Source organism: Aegilops tauschii, chromosome 5, assembly GCF_002575655.3.
Source record: "Aegilops tauschii subsp. strangulata cultivar AL8/78 chromosome 5, Aet v6.0, whole genome shotgun sequence".
Classification (NCBI taxonomy): Eukaryota; Viridiplantae; Streptophyta; class Magnoliopsida; order Poales; family Poaceae; genus Aegilops; species Aegilops tauschii.
The window spans coordinates 49938182-49956428 of record NC_053039.3 but is presented as its reverse complement, the minus strand read 5'-3'; the positions used below and the strand labels follow the sequence as shown (position 1 = coordinate 49956428).

Genomic DNA, 18247 nt, shown 5'->3' with positions numbered 1-18247 from the left:
TTATACTTGATCAATAAAGCGCGATATTCCTCAAAAAAAACTTCACCTTATTTTGAAAGTTAAAAAAATTGGATTATCTCTTCAGCGGTGGTTGCATAATGTGTGTTTGTGTGGATTGCATATAGTTGAATTTTTTTAGTGACACCAATTATAACGTTTATCTGGAGGATGTTTGTAGTCGTCTTGTGTTGAGTGCTTGATTGCTTCTTACGGTTGTACAGGTAAATCTTTATCTAGCAGTGCAGCAAGGAGCAAGCTTTGGTTTCCTAGAAAAAAAGACAAAGGAGATGACAAATTGAAATCAACAAACCAAAAAATATCATCTATTGTCTTGTTGTGTCTTATCAGAATTTAAAGTAAAAGTAGCGGCCGAGGCGAAGCTGTCTTGGAAGCCTAAACATACTATCGACCTCCCAATAGAAAATTTAGGAAATTAGACTATACATCATACAACTTTATCTGACTATAGCTCAGCTATCACATTTCAAAATAAGGAGGGCAAAGGTGGACCTACGATGAACTGCAAAACAAAGCATAAATCGTTTCCAAATTGCAAGATATAGCTGCCCTAGAATTGTCAATCATCTTCGGGGGCACTTGCAGCGCTTAGATCCACACTGAGATCAACCGTCTGATAAAAATGGCATATTAATTAGAATAAGCAAGTATAGATATAATATCAAGAACGAGATAAACAAATGTAAGGTTACCCTACCTAGCACTAATGGGATCGATTGCAATATATTTTGATGATATTTTGTTTTATTAAATATATGTATTTTGATTAATAACATATGAACTAATTGTATCTGATTATTGTATAACTGAAAAATACTTATTAAATATAAGAAGCATAATATAATGAAGAACTTGTTCCATGCATGTTACGGTGTCCCGGTGATGATGTAGCATGTGAGGTGATGTGGGATGCTTGCATGTATAGATAAATATAAGCAGTCTAGGGGCCAATTATTTTGGTGGCTTAAAAAATAAGCCGTCTCTTCCCCAGCTTTTCCCATAAGCCGCCTCACTCATTTATTTGGACTTCTAAACTAGTTATGAGATTACTAATCTAGAAGCCTCAACAAATTATGGAAGCAGCTTATTTTTTAAGCTGGGAAGAGGCAGCTTATTTTTTTAAGCCGCTTAAAAGAAGTGGCCCTAGATCAACTAATAACGGACAAAAATTCCATGCATGTTGAGGTGAGTCTTTGATGATGTGGCATGTTTGGCGAGGTGGCATACTTGCATGTTAAGATAAATAGAAGTAGCGGGGATCAACTACTAAGGTATATATAAGATAAGATTCCTCATTGTTGTGATTCTGATATGTCTGATTTTTGCACCACTTAAGCTCATTTGGTTGTGAGGGAAATAACATGCAGGACAAACAAACCAAGGGTGAAAATTGTTTTGGTCACTCAAGAACCATTTTTCTTTTCTTTTTTCGGATGGTCATTGAAGAACCCGGGGGAGAAAACCACGCCAAAGACCGATTCCATGTCATAATTTCGCACAAAAGAGAGAAGACGGTCACCAGCTGGCACAGCTTGTCCTCAACAATTGGCGAAGCGTGGGCATCTCCAACCTGATGGTGCAGTTCACCGTCGCCATGACCAAGCTCGCCGGAGTCTCTTGCGCTGGAGCTGATCCAATGAAACTTCCCTCACATCCTCCGGAATCTTACTAATCGCCCCGATCTGGACATGACATCACGGAAAAACAGCCGGGGAAGACACCAGAGGAGGAACCCTCCCTTGGAACGTAGGCTGATGCCGCTGGTAGCCGCCGACGTATAATCTGTCCCAGGAGAGTGAATTGCAGAAAATATTGAAATTGAAGGCTAGGGTTGCAAGAACCACAGTTCTAGAGTTTTGTGCCAAAAAGCACAAATTCCGAGCTTAATTTTTTTTGCAAAAAATACTAGTTATCGGTTTTGGGCTATTTGATGACAATTATGACAGATGGAGCCCACAAAAGGTGACGTGGCATAACTGGTTCATGGGGACGGCGTTAAGCATCTGGATTTTCTAGATTTACAAAAGGGGCCCTGTAGTTTTATAGGGACACCCTTCAATCAAAGAGCAAAAAAGCAATCCACTCCAGCAGTCGAGAAGAGCAGCAGCACGCCGGCAATGGGTCTCGTCGCCGGTCGCCGCGGCCCAAGGGCATCCTCAAGGCGCTGTCGCGGACACCGAGCAAGGGCGGCAGGGACGACCCCTCACAGCGAGGCCCACAACCCGACCTCGGCGCTCGGCCTGGAGGTGGCGCCCTCTGTGAGGCCGACCGCATGTCAAGGCGGTGCTGCAGGTCGCCATGGCCGTCAAGGTCCTGCACGCATCACTCCGCCGCCTCTCGCTCACTGGTGGACCGGCAGTGCCCTCCTCGGCGGTTGCTCTAGGCGTGAAGGGGGCTAGGTTGGCGGCGCCAGCTCCTAGATCCAGTCGAGGACGGTGGAGGCGCATCACAGTGGTAGGTTCTCGGGGATGTCCATGGCGGCGGCACTTGCGGAAGAAGGAGCGGAGGAGTCGGGTGGCACATTGGCGCGGGTTGCCATGTCGCCCCGCCAACCGGAACAGCAGCTCGTTCGCCGGCGTCGAAGCAACAGCTGCCACGGGAGCTAGCCGACGCGTTCTCAGAGGATCCAGTGCCGGCCGGAGCGTTGGAGGCCCGATGTGGCTGGATCCGGCTCTGGACACGACGGCAGCAGCTCGGGGAGGGAGGGCCGGCGACGTGAGTGCGTGGGCGCCTGCCGGCGGCGGGGCCAGTGTTGGGGCTGGCCTGCAAGCGTGTAGGGGGGTGAGGGGTGCTGTTTTGTAGAGTTTGTTTTAGGCAGGAGTTTTTGGAAAAAGAACATGTAACGACGTCTAGCCATGAATAGTTATGCCACGTCAGCTTTTGTGGGCTCCATCTGTCATAATCGTCGTCAAATGGGCCAAAACCGATAACTAGTTTTTTTTGCAAAAAAATAGGCTCGGAATTAGTGATTTTTGGCATAAAACTATAAAACTGTGGTTCCTGCAACCCTAGCCTTTAATGTCGAAGTTTTCTGCAATTCACTCGCTCCAGGAAGACATTGCACGTGTAGACATCAACGGTGCCAGCAAAAAAGAGGGAGGCAAAGCAGACTCGACTGGAATGTAAAATTGATGGGGCACGGCTCGAGAGCCAAAGATGAGGAATTTTCGACCGAGTTACCGACACATGAAAATCTTCCCCGGTAAATGATGTGGATTGGACCAATCAAAACCCCATATAGTCTGCCTCCAATTGGACCAAATGTTGCAGGTCGGGTCTTCCAAATCAAATGAGCCCTTAGTAGTAGTAGTGGAAATCATTTAGGGCTGTTTAGGCCTACTTGAGCCCCCAAAGGTAGCAATTACAAGTTCCTATCAAGTCTTATTCCATAAGCTCAAGAAGGTGGCTCTCCGGCTCTCCGAATGGAGTAGGGGCCTTTTCTCGAAGGCAAAAGTTCACCTTCATGCCGCTCTTTTGGTGATTCTCCGCCTCGACATTGCTCAAGAGAATCGGCAACTCTCCTCCGATGAGAGTGACCTTAGGGCCCGGCTGAAGAGGAGAGTTATTAGCTTGGCCGCACTCGAGAGAGCTCGGAAAAAGCAATGTTCAAGAATTGCTAACCTCAAGGAGGGCGACGCCAACACCAAGTTCTTTCATCGCCGGATTAATGCTAGAAGGAGGAAGAATCATATCCATAGGCTAAAGCATGACCAAGGTTGGGTCACCGAGCACGACGCTAAAGAGAAGCTCATTCTGAAACACTTCGCTGAAGTGATGAAAAAAGGGAGCACAAGCGACAAAGACTTCAATTGGGACAAGCTCAACTTAGAGGTGCACGACTTGCACGGCCTCGACTCACCCATCACCGAGGAGGAGATGCGGGAGGCAATCAATGGCATGCCAAGTGATAAGGCACCGGGCCCGGACGGCTTCACAGGTGCGTTCTTTAAGAAGTGTTGGGGCATCATGAAGCAGGACATGATGAGGGTGGTACACCATTTTGATGCCCTCCACACGGCAAATCTTCATTGGCTCAACTCCGCAAATGTGGTCCTTCAGCCCAAAAAAGAATGCCCCGAGGGGATTGCAGACTATAGGCCCATCAGCCTCATTCATGCCATTGCTAAGATTATCACAAAAATTCTCTCAATCCGTCTTGCTCTGCACATGGACAAGCTGGTCTCCAACGCCAAAGCGCATTCATCAAGCGCAGAAGCATACACGACAATTTTTTGTGTGTTCGCAACTTGGCCCGTAGACTGCACAAATGCAAGACCCCGTCTCTGTTGTTCAAGCTTGACATCCGCAAGGCCTTCGACTCGGTCAGATGGGAATACATCCTTGATCTCCTACAGCGAAGCCCCCCCCCCACCCCCCAAAGTTTCGGGATTGGATTGCGGCTCTTCTATGCACATCATCCTCGAGGATCCTACTGAATGGTGTGGCCGGCCACCCCATCAAACATGGTCGGGGCCTCCGGCAAGGGGATCCCCTATCCCCGCTCCTTTTTGTCATTGCAATTGATGCACTCCAACAACTGCTTGAGTTGGCAACCCGAAAAGGGCTACTTCACAAGGTGCGGGGGGGAGGGGTCATGGTGAGAACTTCACTCTATGAAGATGATGCAGCCATTTTCATGGCCCCAATTAAAAATGATATTGACAACCTCTCAGCCATCTTGCGCGGATTCGGGGAGGTCACCAGGCTATGCACCAATTTCCATAAGGGCTCTGTTGTGGCCATTCGATGCAATCACCTCAATCTAGAGCACATCCTTCAAAGCTTGCCGGCGAAAAGGGCGTCCTTCCCCTTAAGATATTTGGGCCTTCCTCTATCCGTCTCGAAGCTTAAGATGGTGGATTGGCAATTCCTTGTGGACAAGGTTGCGAGCCAGTTGGTTACCTATGATGGCCAAAATATCACCACCATTGGACGCACAACCCTTGTCAAGTCCGTCCTCACCTCACAAGCGATCTACTCCATCACGTCGTTGGTCGTACCGCCGAGCATTCTTCAAAGCATCAACAAACTCGAGCGAGCCTTCCTATAGTCCGGATCGGACAAGACGACGGGTGCCAAGTGCAAGGTGAATTGGGTGCAAGCCCAAGGACGTCGCTCCGCTCGTTTTTTAGGCCTCCTCGAGGAAGAATTGGAAGGTGCGCGAGGCCCTAAAATATAATGCGTGGATCCTCAAGATCAACACCTCCACGGTCGTATCCGTTGAACACATTCGACAATTCTTCACTCTACGGCGTTGTTTGGATAGGCAGTATATGCAAAACCGGATCTCCACAAACCAGGGAGGGAAACGGTGTAACAAACTAAAATCTTGTTTGGCAACTCTAACCAATCCGTGAATATAGAAAACTTGGCTTTCCAAAAACCCAGATTTCAGGTATATAGAAAAACGACTAATAGTCGTTTTTTCATAAACGAGATTTACGTAAACTGGATCCCAACTGAGAGCAGAGCAAGTGTTTGCCGGCAGCTGCACGCCGGGTCGTGCAAGACGGAGGGGACGCGACGAGGCGGTTGGTCCGACGACCTCGGGGAGCAGAGCAATCGCTCGCCGGCGGCTGTGCGTGGAGTCGTGCAGGCCGGAGGGGACGCGAGAAGCAGCTGACGGCAGAGTCAGTGCATGGGGACGACCGGAACCAGCAGATGCCCTCGCCTGCGGCCGCGTGTGGAATCAACGGAGGTCGAGGGGAAGCGAGAAGCAACCCGAGGAAGAGTCAGTGCAGGGGGGCGACGACCCAGGGGCCAACGGATGCCCTCGCCGTCAGCCGCGCGCGGAGTCAGTGGAGGTCGGAGGGGATGCGAGAATTAGCCTGGGGCGACGACCTCGGAGACCATGGGAAGTGCCAGCAGGAGGCCGCATGCAGAGTCATGGAGGCCGGAACGAAGTACGGCAGCAGCATGGGATTCGTACGGCATGTTGTCGAGCTTGTATGTCTCGTCAATGGGAAAGCAAGGATGAAGGTCATGGACGAGGTAGGATAAAGCTAATGTTTGTTATCCAAACAAAAAACTCTAAGGACCTTAGTTTATTAATTCTCTACCCAAACAAAGATTCCTGTAAACACGTTTTTCATAAAATGAATAGTAAAACCGGTTTCCCTAAAAATGAGCTAAAAACTTGTTTTCTACAACCCCACCACTAATCCTCGCTATCCAAACAACCCCTATGGGCGCTTATAAATGAGGTCCACCTTGATGAACATGCCGAAGACATCATTATGTGGAAGCACGCGGCAAGCGGGCACTACTCTGCGGCCTCCGCCTACAAGGCCCAATTTCTAGGGTTGGTCCTCTCCCCATGGATCAAATGATTTGGAAGGCTTGGGCGCCGCCAAAGGCTAAATTCTTTGCTTGGTTGGCTATCCAAGATAGAATTTGGACCGTGGATAGGCTTGCAAAGCGGGGTTGGCCAAACTACGGGCTTTGCACTCTTTGCAAGAGAGATCAAGAAAGTGGACCACATCTCTTCTTCAAATGCCGCTACACCATTCGGCTATGGAACTCGGTCATCGCAAAATTCGGCCTTCACCACTTGGACACTACTACTTGGCAGCTACAGGATTCAGTAGAGGGGTGGTGGACAAATAGAACCGGTGCCGGAGTCCCCAATAGAAAGGCTATGGCCTCTCTTACCATGCTCGTGTCATGGACCATTTGAAACGAGAGGAATGCCCATGTGTTTTCCGACAGAAGAGCGCTCCGCCACCAATCTTGCTGAACTTCATCGTTTGCGAGGCAAACCTTTGGGTCACTGCCGGAGCAAAGAAATTAGGGGCTATTATTTTACGCGAGTAATCATTCATGCCGTGTAAGAGTGACTTCTGTAACAAACTCTCTTCTTGTCTTAATTAATAGATGAGGTAAATCTTTTGCCTCCGTTTAAAAAAAAACAAGTTCCTATGACCTGCCCTAAAAAAAACTAGTTCCTACGACCGCTAAAACAAAGAACTCACTCCTAAGAAATGTTGTACAAAAGAAACCTTAGATTTGTATAGCACAGCAAGGAATCATGATAGAAGTTTAGACAAAACACATTTTTTAATATAATACAGTGATACTATTTTTATGTAATGCGATAAAAACATTTTCTAGTACTCCCTTCAATCCAAATTAATTGACGCACACTTAGTACAACTTTGGATCGGAGTAATACAATTTCATACGCTGCTCTAATGCAGAAATTGCATTAAGGTTTCCATTTAAAAATGTACCTTTCCGGTGATCTTTGTATACAGCGAAAGAACATCCATCACGGTAGACTCAAAGTGTGTTGTGGCATCATAACTCTGAACAAAATTAAATTGAGATAGATTGAAATATTCTTGAAGATGCTTTTTCGTTTGCTAAATATTGAAAACCAGAACATTGTTACTTCACTTATAACTTACCGTTGATATAAAACAATTGTCCGAAGAAGGGTCATTAGTAGGTTCATATCTGTCGTATGTGTCGAAAAACAACTCGTCAACTGGCCCAAGAAGATCGATTCCTGGCTTCAGTTCTGCCTCTGGATTGTCACTCTCTGCTTGTGCTGACACAAACGCTATGAATTTTCCCTTCGAGGCAACATTGTGAGAATAGGAACAACAGAAAACATACCTAGTGATGATTCAAAAAAATAAAAGTTAGGTGACATGACGAATTAATAATAGATAAAAAGGGCAATAATGCATGGAATACTTGCATGTCTGATCTGCGGCCAAGTTGCTTTTGTGGTATTATGATCTGTACTGAGTGAGATTCAGCAGTATTTGGGATCGGGTGGCTCATGATAGCAATTGCACGAAAAACCTTTCCAACCTTTTTAACCTGTTATTAGAGCAGATAATTCTCATCAGTTGCAGAATTTCTTCATACGCCCCATGTTTCCTTTGTTTAACTTTACTGTAAGATGTTTATGCAAAGTTATTTTGATTGGTATAAAATTTTTGTCATAAATAATTTGTACCGCTGTTGAAACAGTTTGACGGAAAGTATATATAGCATAATGTTAGTGACATCGGATCTCTTCGGGACAATACTCCATATCTGTTTGTTCAAATAATGAAGATGAGTGGCTTTTACCTTCTCAGGTACGTAAGACGGATCACAAACAACTTTCTTGCCTTTTGCTGTCTCCCCTTCAGATGTAACTCCACGAACTTTCCCTTCATCATCAAATTCGACCTGAAAATACATATTGTTTGACCAGTTACATATTTACGATTGAAATGACATAAGTGAACATACGACATAAATATTCATTGTGGTGCTTCAATGCTTTGCTTGAAGTTTACACAAATTCACGTAGAAAAAAAAATCTACTTTTCCATGTAATGGTTGATTGTTACAGAAATTCATCTTAATCGGTGTTGGGCTGTATGAGTGCGTGGCCCAAAAGCCCATTCTAGTGTACATATGTATTCATATCTGTAACTAGCAATTGAAGAAAATAGAATCAAGAGAATTCCATGCGCTCTTCGTGGTACGAGAGCACTGGTAATAATGATGGGCGGACCCTAGCTGGTGGTGGTGTGGAGCCGCACCCGGAGGCGACGACAGCAAGGCAGTTGGCCGCTGCTGTAGCAAAGGAACGGAAGCTCAGGCAGGTGCTGCGAGCTGTGAGTGCCCTAGTCATGTGCGGAGCGGGTTAAGGACATGGGTATACAGATGTACACCCATTATTTGGTGAAGAAGAGCTCATGACTCTAAATTAATCCTATACTTAATTAGTTAAAACACTAAGCTTTAAAAAATGTACACCCAAATCAAAAATTTTGCCTACGCGAATGGCGCTAGTGGCATCAATAGAAGGAGGATGTCTGGCTGCTTGTTGATGTGCTGCCTGTTTGGGTGGATAGGTGTGGAGCTGCTTGCTGTATACTAGAAGAAAAAGGGTGCTTGCTACTTGTTGTGCATGGAAGCAGAGGAAAGGTGTCCAGGAAAGAAACACAGCATGTGATTGCACCAAGAAGCAGAGAAGAAAAGTACCGCTCTAGTGAACAATGGGGGACATGACGTGGTCCTGCTTGGCCTCCTCTGGAATCTCACGGGTGCAGATTCACACTTGGAAGAGGGAGGAGGTCGCCTCGGGATCAAGAGTGGAGGAGCTAACAGTGACCTTGATCTTGTTGAGGGCCGGGGAAGGCCGTCGTGAACACCGATGGGGAGGTCTTGCAAACCTTCCTTGCAAAGGTGTCTGTAATGTAGTCGCAGAGCTCGGCCCTGATGACGTCGGCAGTGACCTCCACCGACGGGGGTGGGTCCTACTAGTCCGGCACCACCGAGATAGCAGCCAGGTGCATACGGGGGGTATCACCTCCGACACAATGTCGAAGTAATAAAATCCGCCATCCACCCCATAGCCCAGAAACTCCTGGACCGTGGAGCACCGCGGGAGCGCCGTGCACTCACAACAGAAGTGGCGCGCAATGTCGCGATTCAAGCACAACTACGCCTCCCAAGCAAGAGGGGCGGACAGAGCCACCTGCTCCATGCCACTTGTCGCAAGGGAGCTCACCGGTGGCGGAGGTGTAGGCAGGACAACTTGTGGGCTTCCCCCAAAACACCGCCAGACTTCTTGGATGGCGCAGAGCTCGGCCCTGATGACGTCGGCAGTGACCTCCATCGACGGGGGTGGGTCCTACTAGTCCGGCACCACCGAGATATCAGCCAGGTGCATACGGGGGGGTATCACCTCTGACACAATGTCGAAGTAATAAAATCCGCCATCCACCCCATAGCCCAGAAACTCCTGGACCGTGGAGCACCGCGGGAGCGCCGTGCACTCACAACAGAAGTGGCGCGCAATGTCGCGATTCAAGCACAACTGCGCCTCCCAAGCAAGAGGGGCGGACGGAGCAACCTGCTCCATGCCACTTGTCGCAAGGGTGACGGTGGCGGAGGTGTAGGCAGGACAACTTGTGGGCTTCCCCCAAAACACCGCCAGACTTCTTGGATGGCGCAGAGCTCGGCCCTGATGACGTCGGCAGTGACCTCCATCGACGGGGGTGGGTCCTACTAGTCCGGCACCACCGAGATATCAGTCAGGTGCATACGGGGGGTATCACCTCCGACACAATGTCGAAGTAATAAAATCCGCCATCCACCCCATAGCCCAGAAACTCCTGGACCGTGGAGCACCGCGGGAGCGCCGTGCACTCACAACAGAAGTGGCGCGCAATGTCGCGATTCAAGCACAACTACGCCACCCAAGCAAGAGGGGCGGACGGAGCCACCTGCTCCATGCCACTTGTCGCAAGGGAGCTCACCGGTGGCGGAGGTGTAGGCAGGACAACTTGTGGGCTTCCCCCAAAACACCGCCAGACTTCTTGGATGGCGCAGAGCTCGGTCCTGATGACGTCGGCAGTGACCTCCATCGACGGGGGTGGGTCCTACTAGTCCGGCACCACCGAGATATCAGCCAGGTGCATACGGGGGGTATCACCTCCGACACAATGTCGAAGTAATAAAACCCGCCATCCACCCCATAGCCCAGAAACTCCTGGACCGTGGAGCACCGCGGGAGCGCCGTGCACTCATAACAGAAGTGGCCCGCAATGTCGCGATTCAAGCACAACTGCGCCTCCCAAGCAAGAGGGGCGGACGGAGCAACCTGCTCCGTGCCACTTGCCGTAAGGGAGCTCACCGGTGGCGGAGGTGTAGGCATGACAACTTGTGGGCTTCCCCCAAATCACCGCCAGACTTCTTGGATGGCGCAGACGGGCCGGCATGCGGCAGACTACCAGGAGACCGCGGGTTAGCCCAGTTGCCAGTCAAGGGCATCGCTACAAGAAGCATGTTGGTCAATGGAACCCCGATGAAGCTCCCGAGGAAAATGCGCCACACGGCCCGAGTGGAACTCATCCCGGCTGGTCCAGTCTTCAGGACCAAAAGGGGCCTCACGGCGCTGGTCATAGGGAGCACCTCTTTGTCTGAGCGCTCGAAATTGCTTCCCTCCCAAGCAAGGGAGCCCTGCTCATGACCGGAGACACACCCTCACGTTGGGTGAGCTCGGATTCCCAATGAAGCACGCCTGGGGATCCGGGGAGAGGGGAGCAAGGTCCGGCCACGCAGGCTGGTTATAGGTAGGACGGGGAGGAGTGAGGTCGTTGGAGCATGGAGCAATGGCAAGCTCCGGGGAGACGGGGGCAAGGTCCGGCCATGCAGGCTGGTTATAGGTAGGACGGGGAGGAGCGAGGTCGATGGAGCATGGCGCAATGGCAAGTGGTAGGCGGCTAGCGGTCGTCTCCACCCAGCGAGGCAAGGTGCCTGTCATATTCACCCCTATGGCCACCCTCCAAACCAAGGGGAGGTCCACTTGAAGGGGCGGGCGAGCGAGAAGGGTCCGCGCCATCAAGCGAGCACTTTGGCCGAAATCCTGTGTCGTCGGCCTCCCGAACCATCATGGCGGCGACATACGAACGGAGAAGGGTCTGGGGAGGGCTGGATCAACGAACTACACGTGTCGACATCCGGAAGGAGGAAACGTCCTGGCTGCGCTAGTCCGATATGGGCTAACCTGCTATGCATGCCACAATTGACCCACGATGGCCAAGGGTAGCCCCGATGTGCACCGCGTCCCTCACAGACCTCTGCAATGGCAGCGGCGGCACCACACACGAGTGTACCAGCCTGGCGCGACGTGCACTGTCCGGCGGGCAGAGGAGCCCCGAGCGACGCAGGAAGTAGACAAGGCCCGTCGGCACCACCGTAGACGTCAGTGACCCTCTCGCATCCCACAGGAGGGTGGAAGCGGAGATGTGACAGTTTGGCTAGAGAGGATCCCAAGCATGACGACTCGAGGTTAGGACCGGGGTACGGCGATTGGTTGGAGTGTCGGCATGACTTGTGCCTAGGAACTTTCTTGACCATTGCAAGGAAGTTGTCGAGCGTCATCGGAGTGAGGGACGCAGGGATCTACATGTCTGACCCAGCTGTGTCCTCGTCCTTAGCAACGTCATCCCACCAGAAAAGGGGTGTGTCCTGGGTACCAGGACGACGGCGTGGACGCATGGGTGAATGGGGAAAATAGCCAGACTATTGAGGTGACGCCTGAGGCGGCCATGGAGCCGGAGCCCCTATCGCCTCCACACCGCCCTCTCCCGAAGTTCAAAATTATCCCCTCATCGAGGTGTATATTGCCCTCTTCCCCCAGTCCAAGAGGAGCGGACGGAGCTGCCTACTCAGTGCCACCCGCTACAAGGGAGCTGGGCGATGGCAGGGTGTAGGCAGGAGACCTTGCTGGCTGCCAATCTCGGAATGGGTAAGATGGTGGCTATCAGCAAGTGGTCTATGCCGAGGGAGGGTCCAGTGCGTATTCGGGGACTATGCCCGGACCCCTCCAAGCTCGACGGCCTCGTTTTGTATGTTCTACTTTGGCACTGCGGGGAGGTACATCTCCCTCGACCTAGATGCTGGAACCATCAAGATCGATGATGCGAGTATAGGGCATCAGGTTCCTAATTGTCTGTCAAAGGGTTTAGCTACCTAAGGATTGCAACCAAGCTTGTGTCAAGATGGGAATGATAGATATCTATCATCCAACTTGAGGGGGGGGGGGGGGGTGTTGGACAATAACTGGGCTTCAGCCTTCCTACATCTCTTGGCGCCCACTCTCGCTAGTGGGTGGATGTACATAACATGGGGGGCGGGGGCGTTACCGCACACAAAACACACTCTTGAATCAACTACTACCATTTACTCCCTCCATTCTAATTTAATTTAAGTTCTACTCCCTCCTTCCCACAATATAAGAGCGTTTTCGACACTAGTGTAGTGTCGAACACGCTCTTATATTGTGGGACGGAGGGGGTAGATTTTTCCTAGTCAAACTTGTTTAAATTTGACCAAGTCTATAGATAAAAGTGTTGAGATCTACAACATCAAATATATAGAGTACATAAACATATATTTTATAAAGATTCTAATGAAACTAATTTGGTGTTCCATATGTTAGCATATTTTTATATATACTTAGCCAAAGATACATAGGTTTGACTTAGGACAAAGCTAGATTTTTAATTAATTTGAGGCAGAGGGAGTACTGTACAAGTGCTTGAACGGACTAGAACTTTGTTTGGTTCTGCCAACAAGATGTTATCTTACACCCTTGACAGTGCAATGTGGTCGGTTACAACATTTCCATTCTGAAGCTATAAACATCATTATTCATGTGTTGTGCACCTTAAAACCCTAAAATTTAGTTTTATGTTGTACCATATTCATGCAACATTTGGTGTAACCATCACCATGCCCAAATCACCAGAGAAATAATATGTGAAATGCTACTTTTCGTAACATATTTGTGTACCTTGCACTCTGGCTTATTCAACATGTATGTCCCGCCATATACAGCACTAAGCCGTGCGAAACCCTGTACCAAACAAAAGAAATTACAAAATCAAATACATCGGACATATATAATTGCTGGAATCAGACAAGAAAAGAGAGTAAATAAAGCATTGACCTGTGGCAGCTCCCCTAAACCATAAAGAGGATAAATATATGGCGAGCCTCCTTGAAAACGAGCCACTGATTCTGCATAAAGCTGCAAAGATAAAGTAAGTTTAGGTAACAATCAATACTGTGAGAAACAAAGAGATGACCTAACACCATAAACTAATATATACAATGAAACATTAACATGGAGTATATTGAACTAACATCAAATCTAGAGTTCTCAAAATTATTGTTAGGCTAGACGTGACTTAGGTGACTGACATATGTTCCATAGTGGTGATACCCTACGACTACTTACGTGACTAGCATGGTGATTCCTTGCATGTAGGCATTCCAGTTTGGCGTTCTTTCAAGTTTGTACTATCTATATGTCCCATAATTCTTGTTGTGGTTCTAGTTCAACTAAAACCACGACAAGAATTATGGAGCGGAGGGAGTACACACTAAAGTGTACACCTATCTGGGCAGGAATTTGGAAGCTCGTTATACTGTCAGGGCCAATTTCCAGCTAAGCTGGTTTAAAAGTTCTCATCAGCAGTTAAAATACACGAAAATTATGAGCTTTGTATCTGATATTGATATTATTTTTAGAAGGTATCTAAGATATCAATGAATGCTTTTGCTGTCAGAAAAACTTGCCTTCATCCGCTTCACAATTTCAATTGCAGGTTCTGAAAGATAACTATCGTCCTTATGAAGAGCGACCGCGTGACCAATGAAGTCTATTGTATTATCATCCAAACCGTATTTTCTGAAACACGAAATTGCAACAGATGAATCACGTTAAATTGAATCATAATCAACGGCTAGCACTTGAGATTCCAAAAAATATAAAATGCTTCTGAATAGAAGATCAGAACAGTACCTTTAAACATGGGCAACGGAAATTAGATTATGATATGCGAACAATAATGTGTCAATTTATAAGTTCTAAACAAAGTAGTCCTAATTTTATCCCTCTCTACATAGAGATCTGCAGAAAAAACAGTGACCTAATAATAAAATATAGAAGATATCAGAACTTCAAACAAAATTTATTTTCAAAACATGATGTTTTCAGGGATGTTTTTTCCTATGACATTGATAACTGAGGCAAAATTCGAGTCATATCATCTACTATACTTTTCTTCAATTAAAAAGAAAATATAAATGGCAGCGGTAAAGATAGGTACACACGAGATAAGTTGTTTACTGGTCATCTTTGTAAGGTCCAGCCCCTTGTGAGTACTTGGGTCATTTTCCTTGTAATCTTGAACATAAAGGAAGAATTTCCCTGCTCTTCGCTTCTCAAACAATCCCATCAATGGAGACTTGAGAGCTTCCATATCAGTTGAGGGAACTTTGTGGATCTGGGAACAAGATAGTGGGTATAGAAGAAATGTTTTAGATGGTATGTCTTGATTATATATATGATGGAGTGTGCGTGCATAAGAAAGAGCACTGAACCTTTCCCTTGTTGAAAACGTAGCTTCCATCCACAGCTTTAAAGGATAAATACTTGGTAACACCAGTATGAATGAGTACACGGACCAAAGCACCATTCGCCATCATAAACTAGCCAAAATGACACTGTTATGTTAGTAAGGAGGTGAGGTCACATTCATCGTTTATTGGTTCAAAAGAGAAATATTAATATTGTTATTCAAGTTGTCTACTGTTACTGATATAAGTGAACTGTACTGTATTATCTTTCGTTTCAACAAGCAATTGCCAGCCAAATGATGTCCAGAAAATACTGGATATCTCTACCTGACATGCTGAAACACACTGTTCGCCATTCCATAATTATTTTCTTGGTTTTAGTTCAAATTTCATTGAACTAAACGACGACAATAATTTTGGAGCGGAGGGAGAGTGTTGGCTTATCAATTTTGCGGGCCTTCGCGTTGCATCCCTACTGTCCCTGGAGTTTCGGAAAGGAGCTACGTAGAGTGGAATAGGAACAGACCTTTGGAACCATGTCTACATTGTAGTCTCTGCTAGCTCCTATACTTGCAGGGGGTGTCTCGTCGCCCTTGAACCTCTTCCACAGCTGTGAACGAGAGCATAATGGAAAATTGTTTCAGAGAATCCCATTGGATCACAAGACACAGGTACGTAATTCCTGGTTTACCATCTCTGTGCTAAAATATACCGCCAACTCTAACAAAATTTCTGTGGTCAAAAAGCGTGACAAACTATACTGAACAAAGAGAGTGAAGACCTGTCACCTGGTTGAGATTGAGCGATGTGGAGTCTCCACCATAATAGTCATTCCTGTCCATGTGAAGCACCTGATGACACACAAAATTAAGGTATTTTTTACACATTTTCCAGAAAAACTCTATAAATTAACGCGAATTCGAGATCTATCTCCGCAAATGAAAAACACTTCTCTGATACAGCTATGCCTGCTACAACAGCTGCATGATCATTCTATCGGATAGCTATACGATTAACAATTCCCAAAGAGAGAAAATGGGCAAGAACCCAAGGCACGGCGCTGCCCAATTGTTTCATGGCACCGCGCACCCCATGGCTTGAGGGGATGCCGCCGCATGTCTGCTGTGAGGGCAGGGCAGGGCACGGCGGCCGCCATTCTCGGATCGGCGGCATGGGTGGATCTAGGCCTGAGGTGGATCCAGTTCAAATAAACGAAGTTGGATCCAAGCCTCATGCAAGAACTGAAAATCTATACGCGAGATCTCCAATCAACAGAGATGAGAAGAGAGCAGGAGGAGAGGATGATACTGCCTCACCTTGAGGCGGTCGACGGAGAGGAGGCCGCTGAGGATGCACTCCTTGAGCCCCGTGCCCAGCACGATCACGTCGTACTCCTCATCCATCGCGCGCGGCGGCGATCTTTCTCCGTCCCGATCGAGAGGTGAGCGGGCAAGAGACAGGTGTGATGTGATGGATCTCCAACGCCTCGAGTCCTTCAGGGAGAAGGAACGACAAGTCCGCGCGCGTGCCTACGCGAGGAAGAAAGATCGGTCTAGGGGGCTTTCCGAGCCGCAGGTTTGGTGATGTTTGCTCTTCTGTTGCCTTGCGTTTCGCTCGTCCAACCAGAGTGAGTTAAGTGCAACAACCCACCATACTAAAGGCAAGGTTATCTAAAAACACGGATCTACACATTTTTGACTAGTATAATAACACGTAATCTTTTGGCAGAAAGGACCGCATGACGGATTAAAATGCCACATGGATTTGTTTGACCGGTCTACTCTTTATTCTCCCATCTCTCATTCTCCCCCCTCTCTCTTCCTGTCCTTCACGAAATCCTGCATGAAGTTAGGCGTAAACGCCTTCGGGCAGTCTTCTTTAAGATTGACTTTCACAAGGCCTATGATTCAGTCCACTGGTCCTTCCTTCGGGAAGTAATGTTGAAGCGCAGCTTCGACCCTCATTGGGTCACGCGCGTGATGCAATTAGTGACCAGTGGACGCATGGCGATCAATATTAATGAAGAGGTGGGGCCATACTTTCCCACTGATCAGGGGGTACGTCAGGGAGACCCTCTCTCTCCCTTCCTCTTTAATTTGGTGGTCGACGCCTTGGCTACAATCCTGGACTTGGCCAGGCGGGCTGGCCACATTAGAGGTATATGTCCCCATCTCACTGCGGATGGGGACTCACACACCTGCATTATGCAGACGATACGATCTTGATGGTGGAGGGATCGGATGAGGACATCCAACACCTCAAGTTCTTGCTCCTGTGCTTCGAGGAGATGTCCGGGGTAAGAATAAACTTCACAAAGAGCGAGGTAATGGTGCTTGGCTACTCCATGGAGGAGGCGATCAGTATAGCTAACCGCCTTAACTGTCGCTTGGGATCCTTCCCGACGACTTACCTCGGCATGCCTATTAGTGACGTTCGCCTTCAGGAAAAAGACCTCCGCCCTACGGTCTTCAAGCTCCAATTCCGGGTAGAGCCGTGGCAAGGGTGGTGGCTCTCCAAGGCAGCTTGGGTGGTTCTCATGAACTCATACCTTATTAGCCTTCTCATTATATTATGAGATTATATAGTCTTCATGAATCCCTTCACCAGGAGATTGCCAAATACCTCTTCCGGTTTTTCTGGGCGGGAGAAAACAATAAGCAGAAATACCACATGGTCAAATGGTCTGAGATCTGCAAAACCAAGGATCAGGGTGGCCTTGGTGTGATCTCCTCGAAGCGTATGCATATCGCTCTTCTCGCCAAGTGGCTGTGGTGCATTGAGACCGGTGCCGGTGGGTTGTGGTTGGATATTATCCACGCAAAGTATCTGCATGGACAACCACTCGCCTTTGCCCCCAGGGTTGGGGGGTCCCAATTCTGGCAGTCAATTATTCAATTGCTGTCGGTTCTCTGGATCGGCACGTTAACTGTTGTGGGCTCGGGCTCTAATACGTTATTCTGGCTGGATAGATGGTCGGGAACCAGACTGTTCGCGGACAGGTTCTATGCCTTATTCTCGATTTGCTCCCATCCACAGATTTTACTGGGAGCTGCCCTTCATGACATTGGCACCATCACCTTTCGTCGCACCTTTGGGGTTCTTGAGCGAGCGCAGTGGGACGAGCTTTTGGAATGCGTGGATCTACACACTCCCTCTCTCGAACCAGACTCTGTGGCCTGGCACCTTGAGTCGAGTGGCACATTCTCGACTAAGTCCCTATACCGGGCAATCTTGCTGGCTCCGGGTCCCAATGAACTTACGGTTCTTTGGGAAATCAAGTTTCCACTTAAGATACGTATATTCATGTGGCAATGGGTTCGTGGCCGCCTGCCCTTGGGCACGGAGGTCC

General features: G+C 48.2%; 1 protein-coding gene across 2 annotated transcripts; it reads right to left on the bottom strand.

Annotated features, from left to right (window-relative positions):
- Positions 1–295: 295 nt before the first annotated feature.
- LOC109765862 (guanosine nucleotide diphosphate dissociation inhibitor 2) lies at positions 296–16503 on the bottom strand. 2 transcript variants are annotated; one of them, XM_020324629.4, is made up of 13 exons: positions 16215–16503; positions 15687–15749; positions 15425–15508; positions 14923–15030; positions 14653–14825; positions 14116–14227; positions 13484–13564; positions 13328–13390; positions 8101–8202; positions 7721–7845; positions 7425–7635; positions 7248–7322; positions 296–631 (listed from the first exon to the last, which is right to left on the bottom strand). In XM_020324629.4, exons 1-13 carry the CDS (start codon positions 16299–16301, stop codon positions 578–580), a joined length of 1338 nt encoding a protein of 445 aa, XP_020180218.1. In that variant the 5' UTR covers positions 16302–16503; the 3' UTR covers positions 296–577. The 2 variants fall into 2 exon arrangements, with proteins under 2 accessions (XP_020180218.1, XP_040244748.1); XM_040388814.3 differs by lacking the exon at positions 296–631 and adding an exon at positions 6649–6787 and having other exon boundaries at positions 16215–16496.
- Positions 16504–18247: the final 1744 nt, after the last annotated feature.

Excerpts from the sequence above, each read along its gene's own strand:
- LOC109765862 (XM_020324629.4), bottom strand. The coding sequence starts at position 16,301 with ATGGATGAGGAGTACGACGTGATCGTGCTGGGCACGGGGCTCAAGGAG. Across the intron at positions 15,031-15,424 it reads ATGTAGACATGGTTCCAAAG|TTTATGATGGCGAATGGTGC; the intron begins GTCTGTTCCTAT and ends CATTTTGGCTAG. Across the intron at positions 13,391-13,483 it reads GTTTAGGGGAGCTGCCACAG|GGTTTCGCACGGCTTAGTGC; the intron begins GTCAATGCTTTA and ends TGTTTGGTACAG.